The sequence below is a fragment of the Nomascus leucogenys genome, chromosome 15 (assembly GCF_006542625.1).
Source record: "Nomascus leucogenys isolate Asia chromosome 15, Asia_NLE_v1, whole genome shotgun sequence".
Lineage (NCBI taxonomy): Eukaryota > Metazoa > Chordata > Mammalia > Primates > Hylobatidae > Nomascus > Nomascus leucogenys.
In genome coordinates, this window is record NC_044395.1 from 52,967,255 (window position 1) to 52,983,257 (window position 16,003).

Consider the following 16,003-nt stretch of genomic DNA (forward strand, 5'->3'; position numbering starts at 1 on the left):
ACAAGAGATAGGTGCATACATCCTCTTCCTTTGTGGAGTGCGGAAAAGATAGACTCTTGCTACTGTCTAGAATTTCTGGTTAAGTTGGATTCTGATGAATTTAGTTCATAATCTATTTGTCTCTCTCCATCTCTGTATCTCTCTCTCTATGTCTCTCTATGTCTCTCTCACACACACACACACACACACACATACACACACACACACACTCTCACTCTCTCTCTCTCGGATTTGTAAGCCAAACATCTGTAAATCTTTAGCAATGGAAAATTCCATGTCACCACTTCAACACAGAGGCAGGTTGGCAACTTGAGAGATGAGCTAAGTCAGGGGTTGAAGTAAAAGCTAGTAAAATCCTTAGGCAGTAGCATGGAGAGATCCACCCCAAATCCTTCCAGTCACCAGAGCTCAGTGCTCTTGACGGAGGTGGGCATTCCAATGCGTATCTGGGAGGGGAGCCAGGCTCCTCAAATAGTTCCTAATGGCGCCCTTCCTGACAGGATGACTTGAAAAGCAGCCAGGGTGAGAAAAGCTCTAAGGGTATCTCTAAAGCCTAAAGTAATGTGACTGGGCCCCTTCTGTGCATATCTGGCTCTGAAATCCCAGGAAAACTAGAAAAAGAAGAGGTGATGAAATGGCAACCATCTAATATTTTCTGAGCTCCAAATAATTAAAATTATTTTTGTATCATCATATGAAAGAATGTTGACAAAGCATTGCTTCTTGAAATTGAGGTATAAATAGTGTTCTATGGCTAATCTTCTTATGTGCGACTATTTGGTTAAGAGTCCAGTGGAAAGAGAGCAGTAGTATATTTTTGGGGGATTTTCTAGTTTTAAACATTCTGAGTTAACATATTTCATTGATTATAAGACTTACATCTTCCCCTCTCCACAGAATACATTTCAGCTTGTGAAATTAGAAGAGTCTTGTGTCCACCCTCTCCAAAAAAATGATGCTATTATTCATTGATGGTGCTTTTTAAAATAGATACTGCTTAAAAGGATAGAAATAAATTACAGTCTCTTGGATATTCAGAACAGCAATGTATAGGGGTAGGGATGATTTCTACATTTTACAAATGAGAAAACAGCATCTCTGAGTGGATATGGTATTTTCTTAACATCTCTCAGAGCCAGGACTCAAATCCAGAAACTCTGATTCCAAGGTACTGCTTTGAACCCCAAGTTGATCTTCTCACTCTATAAGTAACTGGATAGTTCACAAAGATTTAAACTGCCCCAATTTGTCCATTTTAACATGGAACTGACTGTATTAGTGTCTTTCTATGATAGAAGGGTTTCTTGATATCCTGTTACCATCTAAAAAGAACATGATACTCCTCAAATGGAGCAGATATTTAAATACCAAATGCTCTTTTTGTATTCACAAGAAGAAACTAGAAAATTACAAGCAACTATGCACTATCCTGTGAGCCTCTTGAGGAAAAAAATCTGTTCAGTGGATTCAGTATCCCTACCAATTAGGATTGTGCAAGGCATGTAATAAACCCCAAAGAAATATTTACTGAATAAATGAAAGAAGGATGTTTCCACCAAAGAAATGGCAACATTTATAATTGCTCACAGCACCTCATCCCTGGAGCAGTAATTAGATGCTCTGCTAAGAATAGATGTAAACCATTTCTGCTTCATCCTTACCATGTACCCTTCCTGAGCCTCAGTGACAATGAGGGTCACATCCAGGTAAACAATATTGTGACCCCCAACAGACTACACACCATTGACATTTACCCTAGCCGTATTGGAAGTTGTCGTAAAGCACAAATTTCCTTTATTATAAGACACCAAGAGCTTCTAGTTCAGATGTGTCTATTTAAAGCATCGCGTGTGTACAGCAGGTGGTCTCTTCAAACTAATTATCCTGTAGTGTGGAAATGGATAACTCAGCAGGAAAGTAGTCTCTGTTGCTTGGATGTGCAGAGTCCTGTTTACAGCCCAGTGATCTTACCAGTTGTTGTTAAAGCTGCACACATGTTTATAATGAACAAATAGAAAGAGGGTGCCACTGTCACCATTAGTACCACTAAGAACTGCATATGTCTTTGTCCTTACAGGAGTCACCAAAGTAATAAGAGCAACACCTATCTTATATTTTCAGAACACTTCAGTCAAATCTCATTTTGAGTCTCACAACCACTTTATGATATGAACCTCAGAATTTGTAGATGAACAAACTGAGGTTCAGTAACTTCCCAAGGTCCCATTAGTAATAAATGACAAGATAAGACTAAAAGCTGGCCTTCTAACATAGAGTTTCTTTTTTTTTTTTTAATTTTACTCCCAGTACCTTTTTTTTTAATTATTATACTTTAAGTTTTAGGGTACATGTGCATAATGTGCAGGTTTCTTACATATGTATACATGTGCCATATTGGTGTGCTGCACCCATTAACTCGTCATTTAACATTAAGTATATCTCCTAATGCTATCCCTCCCCACTCCCCTCACCCCACAACAGGCCCCGGTGTGTGATGTTCCCCTTCTTGTGTCCATGTGTTCTCATTGTTCAATTCCCACCTGTAAGTGAGAACATGCGGTGTTTGGTTTTTTGTCCTTGCGATAGTTTACTGAGAATGATGGTTTCCAGCTTCATCCATGTCCCTACGAAGGACATGAACTCATCATTTTTTATTATTCACAATAGCAAAGACTTGGAACCAACCCAAATGTCCAACAATGATAGGCTGGCTTAAGAAAATGTGGCACATATACACCATGGAATACTATGCAGCCATAACGTAGAGTTTCTAACCCTGTTCCCTCCGTTCATGGCTTCCTCTTGTCTGGCAATCCTGAGACCGCTGGATGAGGTCGTGACTGGTCGGGTGGCATGCTGCCCACCATCTCACTTGGGAAAGGGGGAGGGCAGGCCATGGCCTCATGCTATTGCCTAACCCACTGAGTGTATTGTTTTCTTATCTCAGAACCAAAATAAGCCACCTGAGTCTTGAAGACATGAGCAGCTGGGCAGTTTTAATCAATGCAGATTAATCCTACTGCATTAAACAATGCCAGCCTTCTTACAGGAGGCAATGCCTCCTTTTCTGTGTGAATGGTAGATTTACATTCTGAGTCACCTTACTCACCCTTAACAAATTGCAAACAAGCGTATGGCAGAGCCCCCCTCACTGTGTAGTTTGTGGTGTTCACACCTATGACCTTGCTCCATCCAAGTGTCCATCAGTAGCTCAAGGCCTTGAGACAATACTAATGAATGAAGTCACTGATATTCCTGAAAACAGCAGCAGCTTTGGAATTGGACATTATTCTCCTGGACTCCAAGTCACTATGAACTTCTGAGAGTACCCTGAGTGGTTGCCTAGCAGATGAGAAGTTCCACCTGATGGCAGGTGTCCCAAAGTATGGCCATCTGTGGCTCACTCCTATTTGACCTGGTGAAGACATCAATTCATAACAGGTAGAGGCAGGCTGTAACAGGGGGCTGTAGGAGCAGACACAGGTTTCCATTTTACTCAGTACAGAAAGGGGTTGCAATTTTCACAAGTGTTGAACAAGGATCGGTGACGGATTACACACAGAAGTAATAGAAAGAATTGACAGTTATTACCAAGCACCAATCTTTCAGATCCATCAGCTCTCTCATAATCTTCTCAACAGATCTTGAGGTAGGTCCAATTCTTATTCCTATTTTACTTGAGAAAATTAAGCACAGAAAGGTTAATAACTTTCACAGTAATGTGTAGCTATTTAGTGGCACAACCAGGATTTTGACTCCATCTACATAACCCAAATCTTGTACACTTTCTACTATTATCGTCCATCTTGTTCAAGTGAAAACAAACGCCAGAACCTCAAATTAAATGCACCTAGTCAGGAACAACTGGCTTTACATACTCAAAAATGTGGAGGAAAAAATGGGTTATCATACATAGAGGTGGGGAAAGAACTAGCTGGAGGTAATGTTTCATGAAGCTCCTCTAAAGTGTTTGCTTAGCTCAGGAGTTGGGTTTCAGTGGTTTGCTTCTTGTTACAGAAGAAAATCCCCCAAAAACATAAAATAGCTTGTAATTTAAAAAGCATTTACCAGACACCTATTTCATGCAAAGCAGGACAGAAGAAAGTACTGCAACTTTAATATTGTTTTATACCTCGGCATGATCATGCTTAATTTTCCTGTCAGTGTCCTATTCTGGAAGCAAATTCTTTCAGGTTCTGACTTGTTCAAAACTATGAAAGTCCTGTCTATACAGAAGGTAGAATGACAGACCCTGAGGTTTGGGAATAGAGATGAGTGAGGCATCCCAAGTCTCCAAGTAGCTTACAGTTTGATAGAGGGAAGACCAGCATGCACCTGACTAACGCAATAGATGAAGGGAAGAAGAGCAAGATGTCAAGAGGGGAAGGATGGAGAATTGAGGAGGCCTTACATTCTCAACAAGCCTTACATTCTAAACAATTGTGGTGTTATAACTGATGTCATGATGTCATGGAAACCAAATGGCTTCACGGCGATCCAGGGTTGAATCCTAGCTCCATGTCCAAGGAGCCCTGTTACCTAGTAGCTCTATGACTTTCGTGAAGTTAGTTAACCTCTCTGAACCTCTGTTTCCTCATCTGTAAAATAATATATGTACCTCAGAACTTTCTTAGGAAAAATAATATATTTTTTAAAGTATGTAGTACAGATCCTAGCTCATTGCAGGTGCTCAGTAAACATGAATTCCACATTGGATGATATAAAGATTGAAGCATTTGAAAATTTCATTCAAATGTTCTCCTGAGGCTTGGAATCAAGACAATGTTATGAATTTGACTGAAAAATGTTCCAAAGGGACAGGCATAGATATGAGTAAAACATTCGAGGAAGAGAGAATTAATATTTAATGGATATGGTAGTGTTAGGTTTTTCTGTTTTAACTTGTTGAGAAATACAATTTCAGTACTTCTATAAAACATAAAGACTTACATTTCACAATTTGTGTAGCAGGTTTCCTGTTTACTTCTAGAGCATTTCTAACTATAAACTTGTTTATCTCCAAGAAGTTGGAGACAGAGCTCTGCCACCATAGACACACCATTTATATTTATAAACCCAGATCTTACTAGTTTTACTGTGTGAAATTTCTTGTGTTTATGTTTAGTTTTCAAAGAAAAGTAGCAAAGAGACAGATAAGCACCTCTGACACAGGATTTACATTAAGATGACTGTCAAAGTAGAAAAGATGAAAACAGGAAAGATTCCAATTAAGGCAAATGCAGTATAAATCATTCATATTGGGGACTTTTAACACCATAGAATGTCATGCAGTCAAAACATTTCGAAAGCATGGCAGAAAACATTTTGGGTATCTAATAAGCCATACTGTAAGGCAAATATAATTTATTATTAAGGCAAGTATCCTATTGTGTTATAAAAAATGTGGCAGCTACAAGAGCGTAACAAAGTGTTGATTGTATATAGATGAAATGTCAGAATTGTTTCCAATGTATGACATGATTTTGATGGAGAGATCCTAGAGAACAATAAAAATAGCAGAAGAATTTGGAAGTGGTAGTGATTTGACAGAAATAAAGCCTTGGAATTAGAATATTTAGTTTTGAAAAAAGTAGTACTAGGGGAGATGCATGTTCATCTTTCTTATTGCAAAGACATAAAAATGAAAATGGACAATTTCAGTACCTGGAGCCATTTTATAACTGAATTCGTCTAGGTATTCTACTCCCTCATTTATTTTTTATTCACTCAAAAGTTTATTGAGCATCTCAGACACTATGTTAGGAAAAGGAAGTTCCAAGAAGAATGAAAAGTATTTCCTGCCCTCAGAGGGCTCAGTCTAATGGAAGATGAACAACTGTACAATAACTGCAAGTTGGTGTGATGCATACAATGAAGTGGCAAAGTGATTAAATGAGGGTTGGGACTTGCACAGAGTTAGATGTTTAAGAAGGGGCAGCTGGAAGGTGGGATCTCCTGCTTTTATCATGGGTAGTAAAGTCATCAAAGGTATAAAGGAGAGTGTCCCATCTCTCTAGATGGGAGATTTAGTGGTACTCAGAGGTGACATGTAGTATTTATCAAGTGGCAATGTAAAGCATGGATCAGAAAAAATTAAGAGTTCTTGATCTGTGTTCCAGACAAGGCCATTTTCTTCTCTGGGAAATGCTATTAGAGGCTGTATGATTTTTGTGCAAAGGTTTGACCAGTAGTTCCACTTCTGGTGTTCTACTAACCTGCTGTCAACATGCACACATACACCAAGATCCCTGTTTATGATAGCAAAAAGCTGGACAAACCTAAATATCTAATGATAAGGGAGTTGTTCAATACCATCTAAACTATGGAATAGAGTATTAAGAGTGTTAAGAAAAATGATATTTATGTATTTGGTAGAAGGCAGGAAAATATCCAAATCACACTATTAAAAACGGGGTAAAAGTCTTAATACAATAAATAGCTATGGTCTTGTTTGTATGGGTATGTGTGTATGTACACACACAGCTATCCACAAACACACACATATATATCCAGCACACAACCGTATATGTACCACTAGGGTAAGCTGTAGGGAAAGAGAGCAGTGAGAGAGAAGGTAAGGGAAGGCAGAAGAGACGAGAGCCTCTCAATTTTTATCCTGTGTTTTTCTATATATTTCAAAATTTTCAACATCCATAGACTTCGTTTTGTAGTTTAAAAAAGAAATGAGATAATGCCCATGAAGCATTGAGCATATTGTCTGCCATGTGGCCAGCAATAAATGTTAATTGACTCTTCCAAGGTGGCAAGAAAATACGACTTGCTCAAAATGATTTAAATCTGCATAAAGTATCGTATCTTTATTTTTTAAATTTTAAATAAAGACAGAGTCTCTCTTTGTCACCCAAGCTGGAGTGCCGTGGTGAGATCATAAGTCACTGAAATCCTGGGCTCAAGTGATTCTCCTGCCTCCATCTCCCAAATAGTTGGGACTATATGTGTGTGTCACCACGCCTGGCCTGCATACAGTATCATATTGATGTTTATAAATAATTGTTTTCTCTCGCTATAAAATGAAATACATTTTCCTAAATTATAGTCAATAGATCTTTACCTTAAATATGTTGTTAAATATGTGTTCTGCTTATTTAATCATTTAGGACTTAATTATTCAAAGCTAAGCATGAGCAGGAAGCCTTCCAAATCTGGATAATACCAGACTTTGCTTATGCACCAGAAATTTCCAGCCAACTATTACGGGTTTATCTGTTGTGTACTAAACTTGAGAAATATTTAAGATTCAGTTTATTTTCCTGTTATCTATTTATTGCTGAAAACTAAGGTCAAATCTTTTAGAGAAGCTATCCCTACATTAATCAATACATATCCAGTAAGTTGAAATGAAATTACATTTTATAGAACTTATTCTTATAAAGAATTTGAAACACTCTGTAAGTAGATAATCTTTTATTATATTCTTTCATCCTTGTTTTATTAAAGTTGTGAATAAATTGAATTGAAAATCAAATTGTTTTCTGAAATGTACTGATTTACTCTATTAAAATTCTTCATGGTGAGTTTCTTTGTAATTAAAAGAACCATTTATAATTTCAATTAACATTTTTAAGTTTATTTGTGGGTAAGTTAAGCCTGCTGAATCTTCTAAAGCAAGACATTGTTTTGCCAAGGAAATGATAGAAGTTTCCAGGTTATGATAAAATATATTGAAACATCAAAAGCCGTTTCTTTTTACATGTTCATTGTGTTAATAAGTACCTTAGAACCTATTCTTTCTGTATTTTTATTGGGTTGACATGCCAAAAATATTTTTTTTCTGTGAAACGATAGCAATGGTATAATATATAGATGTCTTTGATTTTTTTATACCCGTAATTTTTAATGTTTGAAAATTTCTAAAATTTGGCATGTGGGCAAAGCTATAGGACAAAATTGAGGTATGATCCCAAGTGGTCAAATTCTAGCAGACCCCCACCCCCTAACAAAACAGTTAAATTAAATGACATTTCTTACACAATTCATCACCAAACTCTTGATTGTCTGTTATATCAGGCTGAGAGTAACTAGAGTCTTTCCTCAATACCCCATTGAGTTGGGATTCCCATGGAGTTTTTGTTTCTTTGCTTTTTGTTTTTGAGGTAACTATAGATTCACATGCAGCTGTAAGAAATAACTACTTTACTCAGTTTCTCCCAATAGTAACATTTTGCAAAACTATTGCATATTATCACAACTAGGACATTCACATTGACACAATTCATCGATATTATTCAGATTTTCCCCAGTTGTGTGTGTGTGTGTGTGTGTGTTTTGTTCTGTGTAATTTTATCACACCTGCGGTTACCAATATCCACCACTACAGGCAAGATAGAGAACATTTCCATCACCACAAGGATACTTTACGTTGCCTGTTTATAACCACATCTACCTCCCTCTCTTCCTATGATCCCCCATCCTCCCTCTCCCAGCCCCCATGGACTTATTACAAGTTGGGAATTTGATGGTGGTGTGTTTTCTAGGTACCTTTTGGGAAATAACTGATTTATCATTTTCCTCTTATAAATGTCTGTGAATAAATAATAGTAAACAGGCATACCCTTGAGTTGTGCATCTCCCCATTGTTTGGCAAAGGAACCAACAACGTGGGTGAGGGGCTGCCTGGGCTGTGCAGCATTTCTAACTCTTGAAGGCATAGAGCCAAATTTGCTACCTTTGTTTTCATTCCCAGATTACGCTCGATTTGAGGCCAAAATCCATGACCTACGAGAGCAGATGATGAACCACAGCATGAGCTCCGGGTCCGGATCCCTGCGAACCAATCAGAAACGCTCCCTCTACGTCAGGTAGGCAATGGAGTATTTCTCTATCTGCACTTTGTGAGCAATTCAACTTGAGAAAACAAAGGCAACACCATGTAGCAACAGAACATGTGTCCTACTTGACCCATGTTCATCAGTACACTACTGAAAGACCTTATGTTTAAGCATTTGGAATAAATGTTTGAAATGTTATTAGATTAAATTAGTTAAAGGTGCCTGCTTTTATCAAGTTATTCTTTGGCAATGTTATGATCCAGGATAAAGTGCTCAGCATAGGTTGCAATAAAAATAATGAGAAGAAACACTTTCATTTCTAATAAATCTTAAATGGTATATGTGGACCAAACCCTTGGACATTTGCTTACCATCAGTGTGAAAAGAAAATATTCCTGTATTATCTCCTCACCTGCCTGATATTGCTTGCATTAACTTTATTTAGTGCATCAATTTAAAATCCACAGCATTCTTCTAAAGAGTTATGTGCTTTTCTCTAACAAGTTTTGGCAGAAAGACTTCCTTCTGTGTCATCTTGCTACCAATTTTTTTCTCAGACCATAAAATTACTTGTTCCTTGTCTGACAAAACTCATTAATTTACCAGAAAAAGATAAATGATTGATTGAATGTGAAATGCCTTCCAGTCTTTCATCCTAGTAGCTACCTCTTGAGTAAGATCCATCAACACTCAACTATAACATGCTCCTCTTCCAAGACAAGCTTCCTGTATTACTTCCAAACTTAATCAGTGATGACTGTACTTTTAAAAATATATAAGTACTAACAGGCAAAAGGAAGAAAGCGATGCCTAATTAATGGGTAACATGAGTCTATGTACCATATGGAAGAACCATGCCCATTCTTATTGTATTCTCTACTCCCCACTCTGGCCTGAATTCAATCTGACTCCAACCTGAGGTCATATCCTTCTTACCTGAAATTTTAGGCATGAAGTATATGTTATAGATACTAATTTACATACTTGAGTTGAACTTTTGTTGTTGGTTCCACTTTGGCTCTAAAGTTTTGTGTGTATTTGGTATTCACAGCAGGGCTAAGAAGGGAGTGAGATTCTAGAAGGCACAGGTTCTCTCTCATAGGGCTTAATTTCCCGACTGAACTGATAAGCCTAGAGTCCCTTCTTATTCCAGGGAAGCCCTGAGATTAAGATAAACAAGTTATTAACCCTTCGAATTTGGCCAACTCCATTTCAAAAGATTATTTTGATACCCTTAATTGTAATCTGTGACTGTTCAGAAACACCCTAGAACGTGTCTTTTAGTGACATTACAAATACGATGGAAAGTTAACAAGCTCCATTTGTGGTTCTTCTTCTCTCTTATGTTGTATTGCTGGTCTACATGCTACAAAATATTTTTAAATTTTGAAATGTTTTAGTCCCTGGTAGCAAATTGAAAGAAGTCAGCTGGGTTAATAGGATAGAACTAAATCAGTTAGTGTAACTGAAATGGTTATATAAAATAAAGCTCGGAGGGAAAATTACCAACTATCTTATTAAGAGGTACAATGCATAAATTGTTCAGATACTAGAAGAAATTTGCCGAAATATATTGCCAATAGCTATTAAGTTGTGGAAGATTAAGAAAATTAAATGAAGTGATACGATATTATATAAAACTAATACACTTATTTGAAAGAGTAGTAGATTCAAATCTTTATTCTCTAAAATCATAAATAAAAGTATAACATACAGAAGAGACAAAGACTTAGAGTAACAAAGTAATGGTTGGAGATTGTATTGAAAGGAGGAACCTCTTTTTAATGAGACTCAAAAATACTTGACACTTCATAAGAAAGTCCCCAAATGAAATCTCTGTAATATACAAATATGGTATTTAGTTTCCAAATGTTCAATTATTACTACTTATTTTTTACCTAGAGGGCTGACTTTAACATCTAAATGACTCTAAGAGACATAGAATTAGAAGAAATATGGGCCATGCATATAGTCATATCAGCGAATCAGAAAGAAAGAACTTACAAGAGCCCCCTGGCCTTAATCTCATGAAAAGTGATAAAACAAACCAAAAAAAAAAAAAAAAAAAAAAGCAAGAAGCAAGGCCTAAGTGAAATTCTGACCAAAAAGGATTCAACAAGTTTGTACTTTGTACTTTTTTTAATACTAATTTTGGCTGCAGGATCTTCATACAGATGCTTGCTTTGTCTAGAGTGCTGGTATAGGACCATGGTCAGTTGTGCTTATTTTAGAAAGTCAACTACTTGCTCTCTCAGAATAAATTACTAGCAGGGTTTCTCTGATTATATAAATATAAGAGGATGTCTCAAATCTGAGAATAACATCCTGAAAATGGTGTTATTCTCCTCACTTTGCTTAGCTTTATGTAATTCTAGGGCTAGAAGGAAACTTAGCTATCATTGGGCCCTCTGCTTAATTTACAGAAGAGGAAACTGAGGCCCGAGGAGAACAGAGACAGAGACTTGCTTGGGATCCCACAGCTATTTGTGGCAGAATCAGCTCCCCTACCCCCAGTCCCATACTTCTTCCCACATCACTCTGCCTCCCTAAGGGCTTAGTTTATGTGGTGTCAGCTGTTGAATACACTTTAGCTGTGATTCCCAATCTGCTTCTGTCAGCACAGTGCTGGACTCTTTGATTAAGGAATAAGGAGAGGAGAAATTCTAACACAAATGTCTTTGGGGTTTTTGAACAGGATAAACTGTGCTGTAGGATTGTGGGATTTCTTTGGTATTATTTATAGTTTTCTATGAAGCCAAAAGCTAAATCAGAAAGCAAGCACCTTCTTTGTTCTGTGAGAAACAATTTAGCTGACTTAGTAAAATATTTGCTTGCACCGAAAAACCATTCTTCCCTTTGGATTTACCTCCCATACCCTACACACACACACACACACACGCATGTTCACACGCATGCTCCCAACTCTAGCCCTGGTCCTGGTGGTGTCAGAGAGAATGTACCTTCCTGGGGTCTTGCAGAAGCTGCCTTTATTTCCCCACTAGCAATGATCTTCCCAGGTGGTAGCAATTTGTTTACCTGAAATTTTGAAGGGAGTGGTAACCAGCACTCTCTGAGCCAGGCAGTATTTTAAACATGAGCCAACCCTCTCTATTTTCTAATCTAGTTATAATTTTTTTCCTTTAATCTTTTGTGTGAAGTGCTTGAAGTACTTTAGTGGTGCTGTGCAAGTGGAATTGATTATTACTAATGTTAACTGTTCATGTTCTGTGGGAATGATTTGGGTATGTTTGATTTAATATGCTACTTGTATATTTCCTGCATTGTGAAACACATAGCAGTAAGATATTGTGAAACATGTAGTTCATTTAAAAGTAAATAAAGTTACAAATATGAATAAAATGTTTTTCAAAATGCTGCCCAATTCTTCAAACATAGATGCATTTAGGCTCCTGAGCTACTGGAATATGAATTTTATTGCATGTATTTTGAGTCTCTCGTTCACTGCCTTGGAGGAGTGAGTTTATGAGTTCATGAAGATCTCCCTACCTCTAAAATATCCTTTTCTCTTCTTATCTATTAGCTGATAAAAACTGGTATGATAAAGAAAGAACAAGCTTTTTCCTGCTACTAACAGGGATGCACCTTTTGTATAAATGCTACTAGGAGAAGCCAAAGATATAGGGGATTAAATTTATACAAAAGTGCAAATTTCTAAAGAACAATCCTTTGTTTTGATAAAAGGAAAGTTAGAGTACCCAGGATGCTGGGAGAATGGGGAGGGCAAGGAAAAAAAGCAAATCATTCCACCAAGGGGAAGGAGAAAAAGGTCACAGAAAGAACGTAAAAGAAAAACTCAGCCCTGTTCACTTGTTAATAAAAGATATCGATTTTGAGAGTTCAAGCAAATAACCTCTGAGTTTTGAATGTGGACTTAAGAAACAGTTGCTGTGATTTATTCAGACCGTCGTCAAACATTTTTTGAGTGTATATTATGTGCCAGGACCTATAATGGACACTGAGGACGCAGCAGTAACCGTCATGTTTCCTGTCTGCAAAACACTTATGTCTGCTGGGGAAGACAGACGAAGGGAAGATAATTAAATGCAATGTGATATGAAAAGATCTGTTAGCTCTAGAAAGGCCTGGAATCTTGATTGCTTCCATGGAAGGATATCTAAATAATTCTTGAAGCTCTTATATGAGGTAACCAAGAGCCTTTCAAATATTTAGAAGCAAAGTAAGAAGTACATTATTTATCCTGACCCAGTAAATACATACACACATAAAACAGAAAGAACATTTTTGTTAAATAGTAGTAACACTTTTTGTATACAGTGTACTTTGTTATTTTCTATTCTGTTTCTCTTCTTTTTAAAAAATGGAGATCATAGCTCATTAACTTGATTTAATAACTCACTAATGGGTCATGATTTATGGCTTACAGATGGAGTAGACAAGAGGGAACATTCCAGGCAGATAACATGGTACACAGACAAACAAAAGAGAGTGTCTTTACTACCTTATATTAAACATATTGAGGATCCTTAGACCCTTGGTGTTGTAGCCAACTTGGAAGGCAGTTATCCCTGACACAGATGAGGAAGTAGAAATAGAGGGAAGAATTTGTCAGACATTTTCTATGGATCAACCATTATTCTATTGTTTTACATGTGTTATCCCATAGAATTCTCCCCAAAACCCTATGATTCAGGGAATATTGCCTCCATTTTATAGATGAAGAAACTGAAACTCGGAGAAGTTAAATGATTCCCCCAAGATCACATAGCTAGACAACATGAGCATGGACATTCAGATCCTATTTAAGCACACAGTTGCTAGATTCTGCCAGATAGAAAAACATGTGAATCATGGTTCTGCCACATCCCAGCTCTGTGACCATGGATGAATCAGTCTCTCTGGGCTTACTTTCTTTGTCTGCGAAGATGAGTATAGTAATAGGATACCATAAAGTGGTTGTGAGGATTAAATAAAATAGTGAATTTAGATATCTGGCACACGGGAAGTAGTTGATAAATGTTGGTAATATTCATCATTTATTATGAAGCCACCTTTTCCCTGTCAGACAGAGAGACCACAGAATTGGTTGTGACTCAGACACTGTTTTCTCAGCAGTGAGATAAGCCTTTCTCATCCCATTGCTTGCCTTCAGCAAAGGAAGAAGGACAGACTTTCTGATGACTTTTAGATTTTTGCTCTTCTGGACCCCATGAAGCCTGAAGGAGATGGCCAGCATTCCATGGCTCCAGAATGCTCAGCTCTGTCAACTCATCAGCATTTCTCATCCAAACAAGGCTCTACCCAGAGGTAGAACCTGAAAAGAATTCAGTAGAAGCCACATGATAGAAAGAATCACTGCATATACAGTAGCCATTCCAAGTCTTCATATATGTTATCAGTCTTCCTAACCACATGATTTCTTCTATTTCCCCTCGGCATTCTTCACCCCTTTCCAGCCCTCTGCTCATAGTTTCGTTCTGAATTTCAAAGTCTTATTTCTTTTACAGTGGTTCTAAGTCTATACGTTACTCAAAGTTGCTATTACCTGAGACAGTTTTTGCCTCAAAGGCTATGTAATATGACAAACCCACTCAGGTCAGCTTCTTGCCCTCATTTAACCCAAGGCATTCATACATTGATTCCTTCATGCCTTGATTTCTTTCATTCAATAAATACGGTGTTTGTACTTACTTGCAGTGTACCAGTCTGTAGTAGATGTTAAGGGCACTGTGATGAATAAGACCACAGAACCCCTTTCCTCAAGTTTCTCACAGTCTAGATCTATAGGCAATCCAAATAGTATGCAGACCATTATGGTAATTCATTTTCTGATGCCCCATGTGTTATGTGCCTTGCAATTATTATCCTATTTTGATTTTTACAACATGCCTATTGACTTCCTGAAGTGAAATTTGCCCAGAAGACCACTAATATTTGAAACTCCTGCCTGATTGCCCTGGCCAGAACTTCCAGCACTGTGTTGAATAGGAGTGGTGAGAGAGGGCATCCCTGTCTTGTGCCAGTTTTCAAAGGGAATGCTTCCAGTTTTTGCCCATTCAGTATGATATTGGCTGTGGGTTTGTCATAGATAGCTCTTATTATTTTGAGATACGTCCCATCAATACCTAATTTATTGAGAGTTTTTAGCATGAAGCATTGTTGAATTTTGTCAAAGGCCTTTTCTGCATCTATTGAGATAATCATGTGGTTTTTGTCTTTGGTTCTGTTTATATGCTGGATTACATTTATTGATTTGCGTATGTTGAACCAGCCTTGCATCCCAGGGATGAAGCCCACTTGATCATGGTGTATAAGCTTTTTGATGTGCTGCTGGATTCGGTGTGCCAGTATCCTGTTAAGATAGTGACTACTCTGGTCCTTGTTAAGCATTTATGATAAAGTGTTTTGAAATGAATCAATATTATTCAATACTGGACCTGCAAATCCCAGTAATGTCTTGATGTTTCATAGCTCTACTGCTTTGTGCCACAGTGCTTGGCACAAAGAATTCTCCTTAGGAAACATTTGTTAAATGAATTAATTCCAAGACTATCTTTCCTATACAAATGTGAGAGAAAATATTAAAATATAAGCCAAGGTATTTGAACAATCCTATGGAAATCCAATACCAGCTGGGCTGACACCAAGTGCATCGAGTCTGGTCGTATCCTCAGGATGCAGGCTTTACCTGCTGCTACTGGGGTTTCCAGAAAATATGTGGCGCTGCAAGGCCTTTCAGGCTGTTTCATTTGTTTGCTAAACTGTGTGACAAACTCTTTAAATTGGGACCTAATTTAATAGTGAATTTAGACAAGTACGCACAGCCCATACCCTCTTAGTGAGAGAACTTGAAGTAAGGGAAGGGCCCAGGGTGAACGTCATTCTCAACACAGTTAGTCTTTCTATTCCTGGGAACTAAGGCTTGAAGTTCTGTCAAGGGCAGTCTCAAGAAAACACATTCCATCCTAGATATTTCACCTTTGAGCTTTTATTCTGGGGGAAGGGTGTTCCCACCTGATTGATTTTGGTGGGAGGGAAAAGCTACATCATCATGTAGGTAAGACACCGTGGTCATTTATTTTTCTCTATAGTAGCAAACATATCTTTTCACTCTGCTTCCTGCCCCATTTAACTGCTGGTTACTATCCTGGGGATGATAAAGAAGAGTGTGGAATGGCAGGATTCTTCACTCCAGTGGTACAAACTGCTTCCAGCTTCACTTAGCAATGGATTTC

General features: G+C 37.7%; 1 protein-coding gene across 23 annotated transcripts in view; it reads left to right on the forward strand.

Annotated features, from left to right (window-relative positions):
* DLG2 (discs large MAGUK scaffold protein 2) overlaps nucleotides 1-16,003 on the forward strand; it is a 2,190,999-nt gene that overhangs the window by 1,987,769 nt on the left and 187,227 nt on the right. For all 23 annotated transcript variants that reach the window (XM_030828789.1, XM_030828794.1, XM_030828795.1 and 20 more), the window contains one exon: nucleotides 8,705-8,819. In XM_030828789.1, the coding sequence (XP_030684649.1) occupies nucleotides 8,705-8,819 (115 nt within the window). The remainder of the gene's footprint in view (nucleotides 1-8,704; nucleotides 8,820-16,003) is intronic.